This window comes from Somniosus microcephalus, chromosome 10 (assembly GCF_052327205.1).
Source record: "Somniosus microcephalus isolate GS21.2 chromosome 10, FLI_Smic_1.0, whole genome shotgun sequence".
NCBI lineage: Eukaryota > Metazoa > Chordata > Chondrichthyes > Squaliformes > Somniosidae > Somniosus > Somniosus microcephalus.
This window is the reverse complement of record NC_140996.1, coordinates 129,542,008-129,558,574: the sequence shown is the minus strand read 5'-3', so window position 1 is coordinate 129,558,574 and position 16,567 is coordinate 129,542,008. Positions and strand designations below refer to the sequence as shown.

The window sequence follows — 16,567 nt, the reverse complement described above, 5'->3', positions numbered from 1 at the left end:
ACTCCTGCCTGGCGATTGTTGCGCGGTGTCCGTTCATCCGTTGTCGCAGTGTCTGCATGGTCTCACCGATGTACCATGCTCCGGGGCATCCTTTCCAGCAACGTATGAGGTAGACAACGTTGGCCGAGTCACATGAGTATGTACCATGTACCTGGTGGGTGGTGTCCTCACGTGTGATGATGGTATCTGTGTTGATGATCTGGCATGTCTTGCAGAGGTTGCCGTGGCAGGGTTGTGTGGTGTCGTGGTCGCTGTTCTCCTGAAAGCTGGGTAATTTGCTGCGAACGATGGTCTGTTTGAGGTTAGTCGGCTGTTTGAAGGCGAATAGTGGAGGCGTGGGGATGGCCTTAGCGAGGTGTTCATCATCATCGATGACATATTGAAGGCTGCGAAGAACATGGCATAGTTTCTCCGCTCCGGGGAAGTACTGGAGGACGAAGGGTACTCTGTTGGTTGTGTCCCGTGTTTGTCTTCTGAGGAGGTCTATGCGATTTTTTGCTGTGGCCCATCGGAACTGTCGATCGATGAGTCGAGCGTCATATCCCGTTCTTACGAGGGCATCTTTCAGCATCTGTAGGTGTCCATCGCGTTACACACTCTCATGTGACTCGGCCACGTTGTGTACCTCATACGTTGCAGGAAAGGATGCCCCGGAGCATGGTACATCGGTGAGACCATGCAGACACTGCGACAACGGATGAACGGACACCGCGCAACAATCACCAGGCAGGAGTGTTCCCTCCCAGTCGGGGAACACTTCAGCAGTCAAGGACATTCAGCCTCCGATCTTCGGGTAAGCATTCTCCAAGGCGGCCTCGAGACACACGACAACGCAAAATCGTAGAGCAACTGATAGCCAAGTTCCGCACTCATGAAGACAACCTCAACCGGGATCTTGGGTTCATGTCACGCTACATGTAACCCCACCTGACATAGGGTCATCCAGACTCGAGTCATCATTGGCTTGTTCTCTCTACACAGATGCAGCCGGACCTGCTGTGATTTCCAGCAAAAAAAAATGTTTTTTTGTCTGTTTTTTGTTTTTCATACAGACCCCAGCATCTGCAACATTTGACCCCTTGTGACCCCACCTCATTGTTCTTTGATGTAATGTTTTCCTGACTGACCTGTTTGGACACCATTCACACCTTTGATTGCTGTGATTATCTCTCTGCCGAGGTGTGATAAATGGCAGTTAGAAAGATTACCTGTAATCATCTGGCATTATTCTCTGACTATATAAGTTGTGTCTTTATGCATCTCTCCACTTCACCTGACGAAGGAGCAGTGCTCCAAAAGCTTGTGATTTCAAGTAAAACTGTTGGACTATAACCTGGTGTTGTGTGACTTCTTACAACTGTTAGAACTGAGGAAGGACAGATTCTCAGGAGGAACCGCCGTTCCCTCCTGAAAACACAAGAAACTATCCAAGAGCAAATCGATGACAATGCTGCAACTGAATCTTGTCACTCACCACCAGAACAATCTAACACAAACACACGTACAGGCTCTCATGAAAACACATCAGACTTACCTGTGCTGAGAAGATCCACACGTGAAGTCAAAAAGCCTGATAGACTTAATCTTTGAGTACAAAGAAAACTATAATAAAAGAATGAAAAGCTTAGAGTTCATAAAGTAAAGCTTTGAAAATGTGTTGACTGTTGTGAAGATGTTTATGTCGTTATGATTGATTGATATTGATTTTGTTTAACCTCTAAGGAAGGGGGATGTAATGATCAGTAACATGTCATTCTAGAATGGTACACTAGGTGGAGCTGTATGTTTAGTGGGGAGATAACCACAAGGCAGTAGTCAAGATGGATGCCTGTACACTAGTCCACATGGCTGAATAAATGACTAGCTCAAGCTAGCTGTTCATATGAAAACGTCTGCTTATTTATGAACATAACAAGTACTGAGTATTTATTGTAGTAATTTCAAGAGTTTTAATCAGGCCCCTCAATTGCCATTGCGTTTTCACTTTGCTTCCAATGGTGAGTTTCAGGAAGCCCGGGAAACCTGTGGATGAAACGTTAAACTTAAAACCATATGGTAATAGATAGCCCGCCTCTCCCAAGGATGTTGTGTGCAACCAACTTAACGTGCTCGAGTTAAATGTGGAGGTCGGCGGGTTGGTGCTGGCTTCCCGAAGCGCTCGTATTTTTGCCAGATTTAACCTCGCACCCATACCCAAGCCCACACCCTCCTCCAGATTAGAATTCCCTCCATTAACTCTGTTTCTCTCTCCACAGATGCTGCCTGATCTGATGAGCTTTTCCAGAATTTTCTGTTTTCAGATTTCCAGAATCTGCAATATTTTGCTTTTATTTAATTTACTTGCTTGGCCCCTCCAAAGCTAAGGCATCCGAGAAGGAAGATAAGATTGCATGTGCCATTTTACCTGATCTAGACTGTGTCACTTTCATGCAACAATACATTGGCACAGAATGGATTAGTGGACAAGTCCACCATCAAGTCTGTATCGAGGATGAAGGGTAGAATCTACCACCATGAGAGGGACAAATTGGAAAAATACACAAGGGCTTGATTTTCCTCTCCAGCCTCTGGCTGGGTGTCGACAAGTGCAGCTGACCTGAGCTGCACCGCGCCTGGGAGGGGAGAAGTGCCCACAGATTTCCTGGCCTGGGTCATTTGTCTGGCCCGGGCATACTTCCAATGCAGGCCTGCCCCTAGGCAGGGTTTTTTGCCGGGATTAATGGGCATAAGCAAAACCAAAGTTGCACAACTAGCTCCCAGCAGCAGAGCCTTCTGGCCGCTGCTAGAGATTAGCAGCCTGGAGCCCCATAAGGCGCAGAATCCTGAAGAGCAAATACCTTAAAAGCTTTACCAATATTTTTGTCTTTTTGTATCTTTGGGATGCTCCCAGGATCCCATAAACTCTTCGGTCTGTGAGAATCCCAGCGTAAGCCATTGGCAGGTTTCTTGGGAAGCTTGTTTGGGAAGCCCACAAGCGATGGAGGAGAAAGTGAGGCAGGAGGGCCAGAAATGCCCTTACCCACCTCTTATGCAGCCTTATACTGGCCTACGCCTATTGTAGGTGCAGGACCAGTTATACTAAATTGGGCAAAATCCCAGGGCAGCATAGCTAGGGCAGAGATGCAACAGGCCTCTCTCACCCCTTCTTCTTTGCTGTGCCTCAGAACTGAGTGACTGCATATTCGCCAGGTGCAACAAATAGGAAAATCTCCCCTAAAAACTTGTGTGACAAAGTAACTGAAAGATTTGTATAGTTTTTAAAAAAAATTGTGCAGCAAGTCAGGCCACACTTGTGATGTTTCATTATTAATCAGTAGCCCACAGTATACATTGCCTTAACTCTTACAGCTTCCCACTCTCCCATAATATTCTTCTGTGCACTGCAATGTTGACTGGAATACTGTATTTGGTTAGCCTATGTAGGATAGGGTGTATCTGTATGATTAGTAAACAAACATTTTTGTATAACTATATGTGAAATTGTACGTTAAAAGCCTAAAAGCCTGTATAAAATGGCGAATGGCTGAGAGAAAAGCAGGATGGGAAATTATACCAACCTGACTGAAACTCACTCTTACTGAAGTAATGGAATGGAATGCTAAGTTTATGGAGATTGTCAGGAACATGGCATTCAGTAATGTGATGGAAAAGAGATAAGAGAAGAGAAGAGAGAGAGAAATTTAAGGCACCCCTCAGTGATACCACTATAAAATGGACAAACTGTTTCGACAGCATCTTGGGAAATGGTCTTTGGAAAGAGAACATCGAACGATAAAGGGCACTTTGATATGCACAAAGCGAGACCTAGTGGGATCAACAAGGTCATAAAACATGTACCAGGTGTCAGATAGCTGTTTGCAGTCACGTAGGCAAAGGAAGGGAATGTGTATAAAGATACAGATATTGAACACTGAAGGCAGCGCGAACCAAGAATCAGAGTTGAAGTAGCTTCAGTCAACAGAAAACAGCAAGAGGATAAAGAGACCACGCTGCAGTCACTCGGAAGGAACGCCGGGGTTTGAACGAACAGACTGTGACTATCTCCTTATTAAGTATTACTTCTTTGTACTGGATGTTTAATGCTTAATAAACCTGTTTTACTGATACACAATATACCTGGACCCAAAGTGGTTTGTGTAGTCACAGACAAATTATTATAAGAGCTTTTGGAAGCTACACCTGGGATATATTCTGTAAAAATATTACACAATGCTATTGGGGATATAGGTTTCACAGATTTAATAATGCGACTATCCTGCCACCTGACACAACTTACTTAAGATGCAAGTAATTTTGTTCTTCCCTTTCCAAACCCCTTGGAGTGGAAATTTGTTTCGGCCCTGAAATAAGCTGCATGCTGGGAGCACGTGCCAGAAGCCTAAGGCCTGTGGCTCACCCGAAGTTGGCCCGCAAGCCTCATCAGCATATTGCCAGTGAGCTGCAGACGCCAATCAGACATCCACAGTCAGCTCGCCAGTACCACAAGGACTCAGTTGAGCCAGCTGCCTCCACAGCAGTGGCCCTCAGATAGGTCCTGGGAGGGAAGGGAGAGATAATTTGTGAGCAGGGGCCAGCAATGGCCTTCAGGAGTGCTCCTCCCGGCTCCACATTCAGGTAAGTTTTTTTTTAAAAACATACCTTTTTGGTGGTGGCTTTCAGTGGTGCCTTTTAAGGCCGAATGTAGACACGGTTATCCTGAACACAGAAGACCCAGAGCCGGCTGCATTCAGGACAGCCCATTTTCAGCAATGGGGGCTCAAACAGGCGTTAGGCCCCATTTGGATATAAAGAGCCTAAGACTTGTTGCAGGTGCAGAAACTGGATGCCCATACTGAAGCCTTTACCAATATGGTGGGTGGCGCACTTCTGGCATGGAATGTGAGTGTGCACGCCGCCCGCCATATTGGATGATTATGCATCTGTTTTACATCTGTAAAATGGGTGTGACATCAACAAATTTCTAGGCTCTTATTCCCGGTTACTTGTATTATTTGTGGTGATTTTTGCTGTGGATATGGAGTATATACTTAAGGTGAAAGCACTTTAAATATTTGCTTAATTAAAACAGAAAATGCTGGAAATGCTCAGCAGGTCAGGCAGCATCTGTGGGGAGAGAAACATGTTAACATTTCAGGTTGATGACCTTTCATCAGAACTAAAAATTTTGTTTCTTTCCTTCTCCTTCCCCAAACCTGTCTTTTTCTCAATTATTTACATGGTTCTCAAATATATTTTTCTCTATTTACTTCCCATGAAGGATTTGTTGTTCTTGCTGAAGCTATTGCTGGTGCAGTATTGTCAAGAGAGGTTTTTCCTACAATCAGTGGGAATTCTGTTTCCCTGGTTGTCTAAGGATTGTAACAATCTGAATTCTACTTTCCTGATTGTCCAAGCAATTGCTTTCTGTTGACTGACCATTTAGTATTGAAAGCATTTGGGGGGAATTCAGATTTGTGATTTGCCTCAAACCAAATGCATTAATTAACCTTTGGTATTAATATATTTATCTAGATCCCAATCAATGAAATGTTTTGTTAACAAATAATCAAGGAGATACTTATCATTAGTGCTCTTGGGCTGAGAGCCCTTCATGTACCATTGACAGTTCAATGGAAGAAACTTAATGGTGCATTTTTCTTGAGTGTGCAAAGGATTTGATGAGTTAGCATGAATGGAAGCTGTGCGAGTTGAATTCTACAGATAGGGGCTTACAGATTATGTCATTTTTAGAAGGAAGAAGATGTAGACAGGACTTTTCATGCAGTGATCAGATGTGGTGGTCAAGTGAAAGCCTCCATTATCAGATTGGTGCAAATGTATCTTGCTTCCAGCAATGGATTGTTCTCTAGGTAGGATTATGTTAAAAGTGAAACCCAGAAGATGAAACAAAAAAAGAATTGAATTGTTAACATTTTTAGGGGATGTTAAAAGGAAGGGCACCCTTGTGAATAAAAGGAAAAATATAACAAGACTAAAACCCCAGTGGCTGAATGAGAGGTCAAAAATACTGTAAAACCAAGCAGAAGTTGTTTAAGAAAAGCAAGCAAATAAAGAGTAGAGATGATTAGGTGGGATATAAAAGTCAGTTGAAAATAATTAAAATGAGGATTAGAAGAGGTACGAATACAATATAAGGCAGATTGTAAATAATAGCAAGAATGAAAGATTTTAGCAATGCCAATAGTAGATGCCATGTAAGACCAGATAGGTCCTTTAAAGGATAGTTTGGGTAGTACTAAAATAAACATAAGGATATGACAATGTGTGGATATGAAATTTTCACATCAGCCTTCACAAAAGAAACAATTTGAAACAATTCTAGATAGTCATTTTAGCTCAAGAATCTATAAATGCATAGAGGTTAATGAAAGATGTGTTCAAAAGAGTATCAAAGAATTAAAGGGTAAAGTCATTGATCCTGTGCTTTCAGCGGGGAGTACGCTTAAAAGGAACGCAGAGAATGAATGCTACAGTGTTGCAACCCTATCCAAAGTCACGTACCTTTTGTGTGCATCTCCTTGCAGGGAACACGGGATCCATGAATTTATGCTTAAACATCTACAGAATGCCTGAACCAGGAGGGGTATGTCAAGAAAATGCAAGAGGAAATAGGTAATGTTCTGGTGAATATTTTTAGAAGCTCAAGAGCAACAGCTGAGCATTGGATGATAGCAAATGTTGTAACAACAGTCAGGGAAGGTGCGAGACATGTTATTACTATAGCGTCTGGTGCGGGTGGCTAATTAAAATAGTGGTAGAGAACTTACCTCTGCATTCCTCGTCTGCCACCATTTTAACCGCACACTTTATGGAGGAGGCCGAGTGCCCATTGCAGGCAGGTGGGGACCTCATGAATATATTATAATCGGGGTCCCATGACACAATTAGGACCCTGTTGTTATTTTAGCTAAAATCCGCAGCAGTGCCGCTCACTGCTGGACTTGCCAGTAAAACATGGTGCCAAGCAGATCCGGGACTAGAAGAAGCCCAGAAAACGAAGTACATTTTTTTTGTTTCCTTGTGGGCCAGGAGGAGCAGGAGTGCTCTTCTGGGGTCCTCAAGGAAACCTTGGGTCTCCCCTGCCCCGGGCTTTGATCTCACTACCCTGACCATGCGACCCTCTCGACCCCTGCTCCTAACCACTTACCTGGTCCATTCCTTCCGGTCCCCGGCAGTAACCTCCTGTCATCCAAAACTAGTGCCCGCCCACTGGCTAGCTAGTGCTTCTCATTGGATTGGAATGGGAGACTGGTGGTGCCCATGCTGATGTGGTTTGAGAGTTATAATCTCCCGGGCCTCACGCTGCGGAGACCTGTGCGGTCTTCCGTCCGCCTTGGCCCCCCCCCCCCCCCCCCCCCCACTGCATGACTGCCAGCAGAAGTTAAAATCAGGACTTATGTATCTGAAGAGCACAGTGTCCATACAAATTTATCAACGTAAATTTAGAAACAATGGGCTGGATTTTAATGTGCAGATGCGCTGGCAGCTGGGGGACCCGATAATATGTGGAAAACCCGAAAGTATGTGAAGTCCGTCTGTCATTGGCTTTTTAACACAGCCGCTGCATTAACATATAATTTCCGGATTTCCTGACCAATTAGCTTCAGTAGGCGTGATGACAACCTGCATGACGCTATTTCAACTCCACTATCTGAGGTCAGAGTAACACAGCGGAAGCGGCACCCATGCTGATCCGATAGGTCAGAGCTCCAAAGTGCAGACCAGACTTCCGAACCTCCAAAGTGTAGATGACACCTCCAAAGTGTGTAAAGTAATCTCTCAGCACAAGTACTGTGAACAAATCCTTTCATACAAGCAGATAGGAAAGCAGCTGTGAGTACTGAGTAATTATTGGCATATTTTCCTATCATGTCTTCATCCCCTCAATTGCCTCTGTGCTTTCACTGACGAGTTCCAGGAAACACTGGAAACCCGTAGACCCAAAGTTAAATTGTAAAACCCACTTCAATATTGCTCCAATTGAGCGATTAACATATTGACATTGACAACCTGCCTTTCCCAAGGGGGTTGCTCACAAGCCGGCGGGTTGGAGCCGGCTTCCAAATGCACTCGCATTTTTCCAGGATTTCACCCAAGCCCACACGTTCACCCACGCTAAATTTCCCAAAATAGATCTCATCTTACAGATTTACTAGAATCCTTTCAGTAGATAACTAAACTGGATGAAGCTGTTCACAACTATAACTTACTTGGATTTTTCAAAGACATTTGATAACGCTGCACATTTAAGGCTTTTAAAGAAATTAATAGCAAATTAGCTAACTGGATTGAAAACTGGCTTGGCAGTGGAAAACAGAAAGTAATAATAAATTCAAGAAACAGTGAGTATCAGCGTTCTGCAGTGATCTATTTTACTTCATATAGTGTCAGCTGTGGCTCAGTTGTTAGTTGTTAGCACACCCTCACCTCTGAGTCAGAAGGTTGTGGGTTCAAGTCCCAGAGACTTGAGCACATAAATCTAAGCTGACACTCCAGTGCAGTACTGGGGGAATGCTGAACCGTCAGAGGTGCTGTCTTTCGGATGCGATGTTAAACTGAGGACCTGTCTGCTCTCTCAGGTAGACGTAAAAGATCCTATTTTGAACAAGGGCAGGGGAATTATCCCCAGTATCCTAGCCAATATTTATTCCTCAATCAGCATCACTGAAACAGATTATCTGGTCATCACATTGCTGTTTGTAGGAGCTTGCTGTGCACAAATTGGCTGTCATGTTTCCTACATTACAACAGTGACGACACTCCAAAAAAGTATTTCATTGGCTGCAAAACACTTTGGAACGTCAGGTGGTCGTGAAAGGCGCCATATAAATGCAAGTCTTTCTTTCTTTACTACTTCTAAAGTTTATTGAAGTCAGTGAGCTTAATCTTAACCCTGAAAAACTGGTTGGTTTGGGTCGGGTGGGATGTAAAAATTTTAAAAACCTCAAACCCGAACCCAACACGCTTCGAACCCATCCACTTCGGTTTGAACAGAGGCTGGATGGGGGCGGGCGGACGACCAAACGACTCCCAGGAGGCGGGTTGGTCATTTAAATATTTTAATGAGGCTGGGTGCCTCAGCTTTTATCTCCATTTTAAATTTAGCCTGGCAGCGAACGGGAGGCAAGGACTGCTGCGTGGAAGAGCTAAATGCTTTTCCAGCACTGCTTGTGGGCCAGGAGGAGCAGGAGTGCTTCCTCCCAGACCGCAAGCAAATCTGCTTCCCCCCACGATCGGACCCCCCCCGCCATGATTGGACCCACCCACAATCGGACTGCAATCACCGGCATCCCCCAACCCCCATCCTCCCATCTCTGCCTGTCAATCAGGCTGGCTTCCAGATGGGGATCCTGTTTAAAAAAAAATGCGCACGCTGTGGAGTCATTTTCCATTCACTTAAATGAGTGGCAAAATTTGAGATAATCAGCCCGACTATTTTATATATTTTTAAAATATTAATTGACTGCATTTATTGTCTAAACACACTGACCTTTGGCAGAGTTTGATCTCAAAAAGATTCTGCTCCAGCTGCACATTTTAAAGGGACAGAGTGAAAAGCAATGAAGAAAGGCTTGTATTGATATAGCACCTTATATATTTTCAGAAATGCCAAAGCATTCAAATCAATGGATTCAAATAATTAAATTAGCATCCCCATTCAAATTGTGGAAAAGGAATTTGGTATGCTAATATTCGAACAGCCTTATCGCAAGGCACAGATGTCACATTCTAAGATTTTGAAAATGGGGTGATTTTAAGACCTCTTGGCTGGTGGAAATGGAACGGTAGTGACCCGAAAATGATGCGGAATAACCTACTGCCCATTTTCCCATTGTTGCTGTGGCTGGGATATTCTTTGGCCAGGCCTCCCTCTGGATGGCCAGTGTGTCCGCCAATATTAAGTGATAGGCCCTTTTAATATGCAACTTGGGGTCCTATGACATACATAGGACCCTGCTTACCATTTTAGGACATTACCGGGTCAAACGTGCACTGTGCAGGCTCCACCAGTATCAGTTGGCCATCCAGCTGAGGAAGAGCCCAGCAGCCAAGTTTCAGTTTGTTCTGTGACCAGGAGGAAGAGGTGTGCTCCACAATACCAACCTGGGCTGCTGCCGCTCCAGCTCCCAGCCCCCCTCCTGAGTATTTCCCCCCCGCCCCCACCTCTCACGAACCCACCTGGAGGTCAGCGAAGCTGCCCGATATTGCGGTGACCCAGAGCTGGCAATCTACCTCCGGAGCACACATTGTCCTCCCACAGCCTGCTGGCCCAGTGCTAATGAGGCCCGGTCCTCTAACTGGACCAGGCTTCCCATCGGGATTATCGGGTAGCCGGCTGGCTGCAGAAAAGATACCCCAGAATTTGAGAGTAATTTTCCCTTTTTAAACTGATGAATTAAACTATAAAATGCCAACTAACTGAAACTAAAACACAGCTGAAGAGATATCTATGGGACATGTAAGAGATATATTTAATGTACCTTCGTTCACATTAAGAAATATTCAGTCATAAAACACATAAAATCCAACCTGCTGGCATGTTATTACATCCAAATTAGTGAAGAGAGACGATAAGAGTTTAGCCGATCAGCTGTTCCTTACCGTCACAGGTCTTGTTATATTCAGGACTTTCCTGCTGTTGATCTTCCAGCCTGCATTGAAATCTGTGCTGCCAGAACTCTAGGAACCAGGGATTATTAAAGTGGGACTCTGGCCGCAGCTCAAGGTAGTAATCATCGAACCACGTCACATCAGGAGATTGGAGTTTGATTGTTATGCCTCCAGCGGCTTCTCGCTGGTAGCCATCTGTCACATCATACCTATCTGCCCAGCCATCACTGTAATGCACAACAGATAAGACAGTGTTAAAAGGTCATTACAATGTGCATATATAGAGCTGCAACAATAAATACATGGTGGGGGAGGGAATTTTAACATGGAAACAACGGGTGGGTTGGGGGTGGGGGGGTAAGTTAAAGTTTTACAAATCTAAATCCTGACCCCAACCTGCCTCCAACCTGCCCACTTTCAAGTATTACTCAGGTGAGACAGGGGTGGGGGTTGGGGTGGGGGGTGGTGCAGGCAGCCAACCCACTGCCAGGAGGCGGGTTGGAATTTTAAATATGATAATGAGACCCTGAAGCCTCTGCTTTAATCTGCTGTACAGGTTTAACTGCAGGTGGCCAGGGATTCCGGGCCTTGGGAGTCCTGGTAGCTGCAGCGAGGCGAGCACAGCCTCGGGGATCAATCCTTGTGGGCCGGGGGGAGCAGGAGTGCTTCCACCTGGCCCCGCAAGATCACCCATCAGCAGCCGGCCCCATACAACCCACCCCACCCCACCCCACCCGGGTCAGGGCTGGACCTCCAACCCCGGAGTCGGGGATCGGGCTCCCCGGCGATTGAACTCCCCCCGCCCCGGAGTCAGGGATCGCACTCCCTGGCGATTGAACTGAACCCCCTCGCCCCTTGGAACATGCACCTACCTGTTCGCTGCGGCATCCTGTGCAGCATTCCCCGCCTGCCTGGAAGCCAGCTTGTCAATCAGGCTGGCTTCCGGGTGGGGAATCTGCCCATGACGTCACATGCTCTCTGTGGGTCTACTGGTCCCCCCACCCCAATCCAGGTGGGTCAGAAACTTCAAAATCAGCCCATGGCCTTTATTTACAAATATATAGCAAGCAAAAAACCCTTTGATAGTCGCTGTTAATTACATAGAATTACGTCAAATGTACAGCACAGACACAGGCCATTCAGCCCAACTGGCCTATGCCAGAGTTTATGTTCCACACGAGCCTCCTCCCACCCCATCAACATAACCTTTCTCCCTCATGTGCTTATCTAGCTTCCCTTAAAAGCATCTATGCTATTCACATCAACTACTCCATGTGGTAGTGATTTCCACATTCTAACCATTCTTTGGGTGAAGAAGTTTCTCCTGAATTCTCTATTGGATTTATTAGTGACTATCTTATATTTATGGCCCCTGGTTTTGGTCTCCCTGTTATGTCTGACATTGAGGATAGGTACTCGATTGCCTTGGCCTGAGCACATGAAGTTTGATAGTGCTGTTATCGTTATATTATGTCTGACATTGTATATAGGCATTTGATTGCTTTGGCCTGTAAGAGTGTGGTTGCATCAGCCATTAAAAGCAACATGAGTTGAGTTCTACATACGGCCTCTGGATTATCTTTGCAAACGCAACATTTGGCGACGAGGATGGCTGAAATCTCTCTTCCACCACCTCCTCCCTTCCTTGCACTACCCGGTGAGCACCCGATCCCATGGGTTAGCTGATTACAGTCCTTTGAAACCTACCTCATCGCTCTCGGACTAGAAAATGTGAGTGCAGCACGGAAAAAGGCACTGTTATCCCATTGCTTGGGAGCGGAGGGCCAGCATGTTCTTGGGACATTATGCACAGCAGACTCAATTCAAACATATGATGTGGCTGTGGCTCTGTTAAGCACACACTTCTCTGCCCCACAAAGTGCCCTCCTGCGGCGATTCATTTTTAGGCAGTGTCACCAACTCCCCGGCGAGTCTGTGCATCAATACGTGGCTAATTTGAGGGGGTTAGCTAGCTCGTGCAAGTTCGGTGCACTACAAGATGAGATGGTGTGTGATCAACTCATAGAGCACACCAACAACGTGAGAGTGCGTGAAAGACTGTTACTCGAGTCCGACGATCTGTCGTTGTCACAGGCAGTTAACATTGCCTTTCATGTGGAGTCTGCAGCTGAATGTGCAGCAAAACTAGCACACACACCCAGTGGCAGCGCCCTCGGCCCCGACAGCTCTGACACTGTAATGCTCGCGCGACAGCAGCAACGCGCGCTACCGCGGCAACAGTGTGGAAACTGTGGATCTCGTTCACATGCTACCAGAGCGTAAAATTGCCCCGCACACGGCCAAGCCTGTCACAATTGTGGAAAACAAAATCACTTTGCCAATGTCTGCCGCTCTGCCCCTGTTGCTACAAATGAACACTCTCAGTCCTCAAGCACTATAATTCACAACGTCAGCTCTGGGCCAGTAGTGGCTTTCAAGTCATGCACAATTAACCTGAATGATGTGTGCATCCCTCTGTTGTTGGATACCGGTGCCAGCATCTCACTGCTGAATGTGGACACATTCAAACATTTTTTCAGCTCCCTGCCACTCTCTGTGCCCTCCACTGCCCTTTGCGGGTATGGTAATTTGAAAATTATACTAGTGGGCTCAGTCAACCTCACTGTACGCTATGGAACAAAAGTTTTGCCAGGTTTTTGTTTTAATGTGGCACGCCAAGGAGCTAACCTGATGGGACTGGAACTTTTCACTGACCTGGATTTTTCTCTCTTGGACACCGGCAGGTCTGCGATTCTGCACGTCACCTTACCGTGGCGCCAAACATGGCCAGCACTCTTCGAGGGTCTGGGCTGCCTGACTGCCTTCACCCACCAGCCCATGGTTGACTCCACCATTACCCCTGTCATTCAGCCACTGCGCCACATCCCGCTTGCTCTCCGTGACGGGGTCACAGCTGAACTAAAGCAGCTACTGGAAGCTGGCATCATTGAACCAGTTGATGCCTCCCCATGGGTCTCCAACATGGTGGTCGCAAAGAAAAAGTCAGGTGGTCTACACGTCTGTGTCGATCTTCGAGCAGTGAATAAGGCCGTAATCCCTGACAAATGTCCACTGCCCACGTCAGAGGAACTCACAGCGCAGTTCTATGGTTCCATCCTGTTCTCGAAACTGGACCTTCGACAGGGCTATCTACAGGTTCCCCTCCACCCCAGCAGCAGGGACCTCACTGCTTTTGTGACACATGCTGGCGTCTTTCGGTACACCAGGATGGCATTTGGACTTAGCTCTGCACCCAGCTGCTTCCAAAAGGTGATGTCCTCTGTGCTCGCGGGCATTCCTGGGGTGGCCATCTACCTGGATGACATCGTCGTGCATCCACTCACGACAAACACCTTCACAGAGTTTTCACGGCTCTAGCAAAACACAAGCTCACACTGAATGGCGGAAAGTGTGTCTTTGCTGTTTCAGAGATCAAATTTGTGGGGTTTCGGTTATCAGCTGACGGTATATCCCCACTCCAGTCAAACGTGGATGCCATTCACAGCATCCCAGAACGCAGCTCTGCAGCACAGGTTGCCTCCTTCCTTGGCATGACTGGATACTACCTGAAGTTTTTGCCCCAGTACTCAGCCACCACAGCCCCACTGCGCCAGCTCCTGCGAAAGGATGAGCCCTGGGTGTGGTCACAAGCCTGTACGGAAGCTGTTCGCCTCCTCAAATCACAGCTCACGTCGCCTCCAGTGTTGGCTCACTTTGACGTCGCCAGCCCCACCCTCGTCACCTGCGACGTGTCTGCTGCAGCTGTGGGGGCGGTGTTATCGCAGATACAGAATGGAGTGGAGAAACCAATCGCCTTTGCCTCCCGAGCCCTTAGCCCCACTGAACAGAAGTACTCAGTAGGCGAGCGTGAGGCGCTGGCGTGCGTCTGGGCATGTGAGCGGTGGCACCTGTACACATATGGCCGTGCCTTCACCCTGCGAACCGGTCACCAGGCTCTCACTGCCCTGCTGTCGACATCCGGCACGGGCCACAGACCACTGCGTCTACACCGCTGGTCTGACCGCCTCCGCCAATACAATTTCAGTCTCCAGTTCACACCAGGGCGTGATAATGTTGTTGCAGATCTGCTCTAATGCACTGCCTCTGCCCCAGCCTCACTCATCGGTTTTGAACATGTGGAACAGGATATCGTCCAGATGCTGCACACGCCTCTCCAAACCACAGTCTCTCTCCAGGAGCTCAAAGAGGCCTCTGAACAGGATCCAGCCCTCTCCCAGCTGTGCACCTTCATCAGAGATGGCTGGCCTCACAAGGTGCCTGAGGAACTGTCTGCCTACTCCAGAGTTAAAGAGGAGCTCTCCTGCTAGAATGACTCCTGTGTTGCATGTGGGCTCTGCACTGTGGTCCCAAGTGCCCTTCGTGCGCGTGTTTTATCCATGGCGCACGAGGGCCACTTGGGCATAGTGAAGCTCAAACAACGATGCTGAGACCTAGTGTGGTGGCCGGGTATCGACAGGGAAATCGAGGCCCTGGTCAAGGACTGTGCAGCCTGCCTTGTAAGTGGCAAGACTGGCCACCAAGCTCCACCACCCCTGCAACCCCTTGCCTGGCCCTCTCAGCCCTGGGAGCACCTGCAGCTGGACGTCTGCGGGGAGATCCATGGTGTCCCCCACCATCAACGGTTCCTAGTGGTGACCTATGACCTGCACTCAAAATGGCCAGAGGTCACTGCCGTGAGCTCCGTCACCTCTCGGGTCATCATCGATATCCTTGAGTCCCTCTTCTCCCGCTGGGGGCATCCAAAGGCCATCACCACAGACAATGGCCCCCAAATGGTCTCTTTGGAACTCTCCTCTTACCTTGAGAGCAAGGGCATCCATCACGTACTACCACCCCGAGTCAAATGAGGGGGTGGAGCGTTTTAACCAGATACTGAAAAATGGCCTCAGAGCAAACCTATCCCAGGGGTGTGCGTTTGACAAGGCCCTCCTCCACACACTGCTGCACTACAGAGCCTCCCAGCATTCCACTACAGGGGTTTCACCCGCATCCCTCATGCTAGGCCATGAGCTCATGCTGCCCTTTGGCAGGCTCCGCCCCTCGCTAGCTCAGAGCCCTGCTCCACGGGCTCAAGCCACAGTCGCTAGACAGCAGGAGAAGATGAAACTCCACTTCGACCAGTCGAAGAGGACCAAGGCGCCCAACATCTCAGTCTCCGATTGGGTCAGAGTCCGCAGGCCTCACCGCAACAATAAGATGGCCTCATTCTGGTCCTCCCCTCTCCAAATCAGCCGCCAACTTGGACCAGCCACTTTCTGCCTCACTGACGGCTCTCGGTGGCATGCCAGCCGCCTTCAGAAAGTGCCAGCACCCCCTGATGCAGGATTACACGGATCTAATCCCCAAGCCTTACCCCCAGAGTGGCGGGATGCACATGTGGCTCAGCCAGCCAACCCTCAAGCAGATATTGTGCCTCAGCCAAAACCTCACCAGTCCCCACCTCGGCTTGCTCCTCCCCAATCCCCACCTCGGCCTGCTCTTCACCAGTCCACACCTCGGCCTGTTTGTACACGTTCTCGCCCTGGCCACCTACAGGACTTTGTCACTACATTTCATGTTTGAAATTCTGTGAGGTGGGAGGAAATGTTATGTCTGACATTGGGGATAGGTACTCGATTGCCTTGGCCTGAGCACATGAAGTTTGATAGTGCTGTTATCGTTATATTATGTTTGACATTGGATATAGGTATTCGATTGCTTTGGCCTGTAAGAGTGTGGTTGCATCAGCCATTAAAAGCGACATGAGTTGAATTCTACATACGGCCTCTGGATTTTCTTTGCAAATGCAACACTCCTCCCTAAGTGGAAACATCTTCTCTACATTCACCCTATATACCCTTTCATAATCTTAAAGACCTCAATCAGATCACCCCTCAGCTGTGGAACTTACAATTCAGTCAAGAGAAAACAAAAAAATTAATGAGAATTGTAGGAG

At 47.5% G+C, this 16,567-nt stretch overlaps 1 protein-coding gene across 1 annotated transcript in view; it reads right to left on the bottom strand.

Annotated features, from left to right (window-relative positions):
* grm5b (glutamate receptor, metabotropic 5b) overlaps positions 1-16,567 on the bottom strand; it is a 953,934-nt gene that overhangs the window by 295,043 nt on the left and 642,324 nt on the right. The window contains exon 3 of the mRNA XM_085998803.1: positions 10,603-10,838. Within this exon, the coding sequence (XP_085854929.1) occupies positions 10,603-10,838 (236 nt within the window). The remainder of the gene's footprint in view (positions 1-10,602; positions 10,839-16,567) is intronic.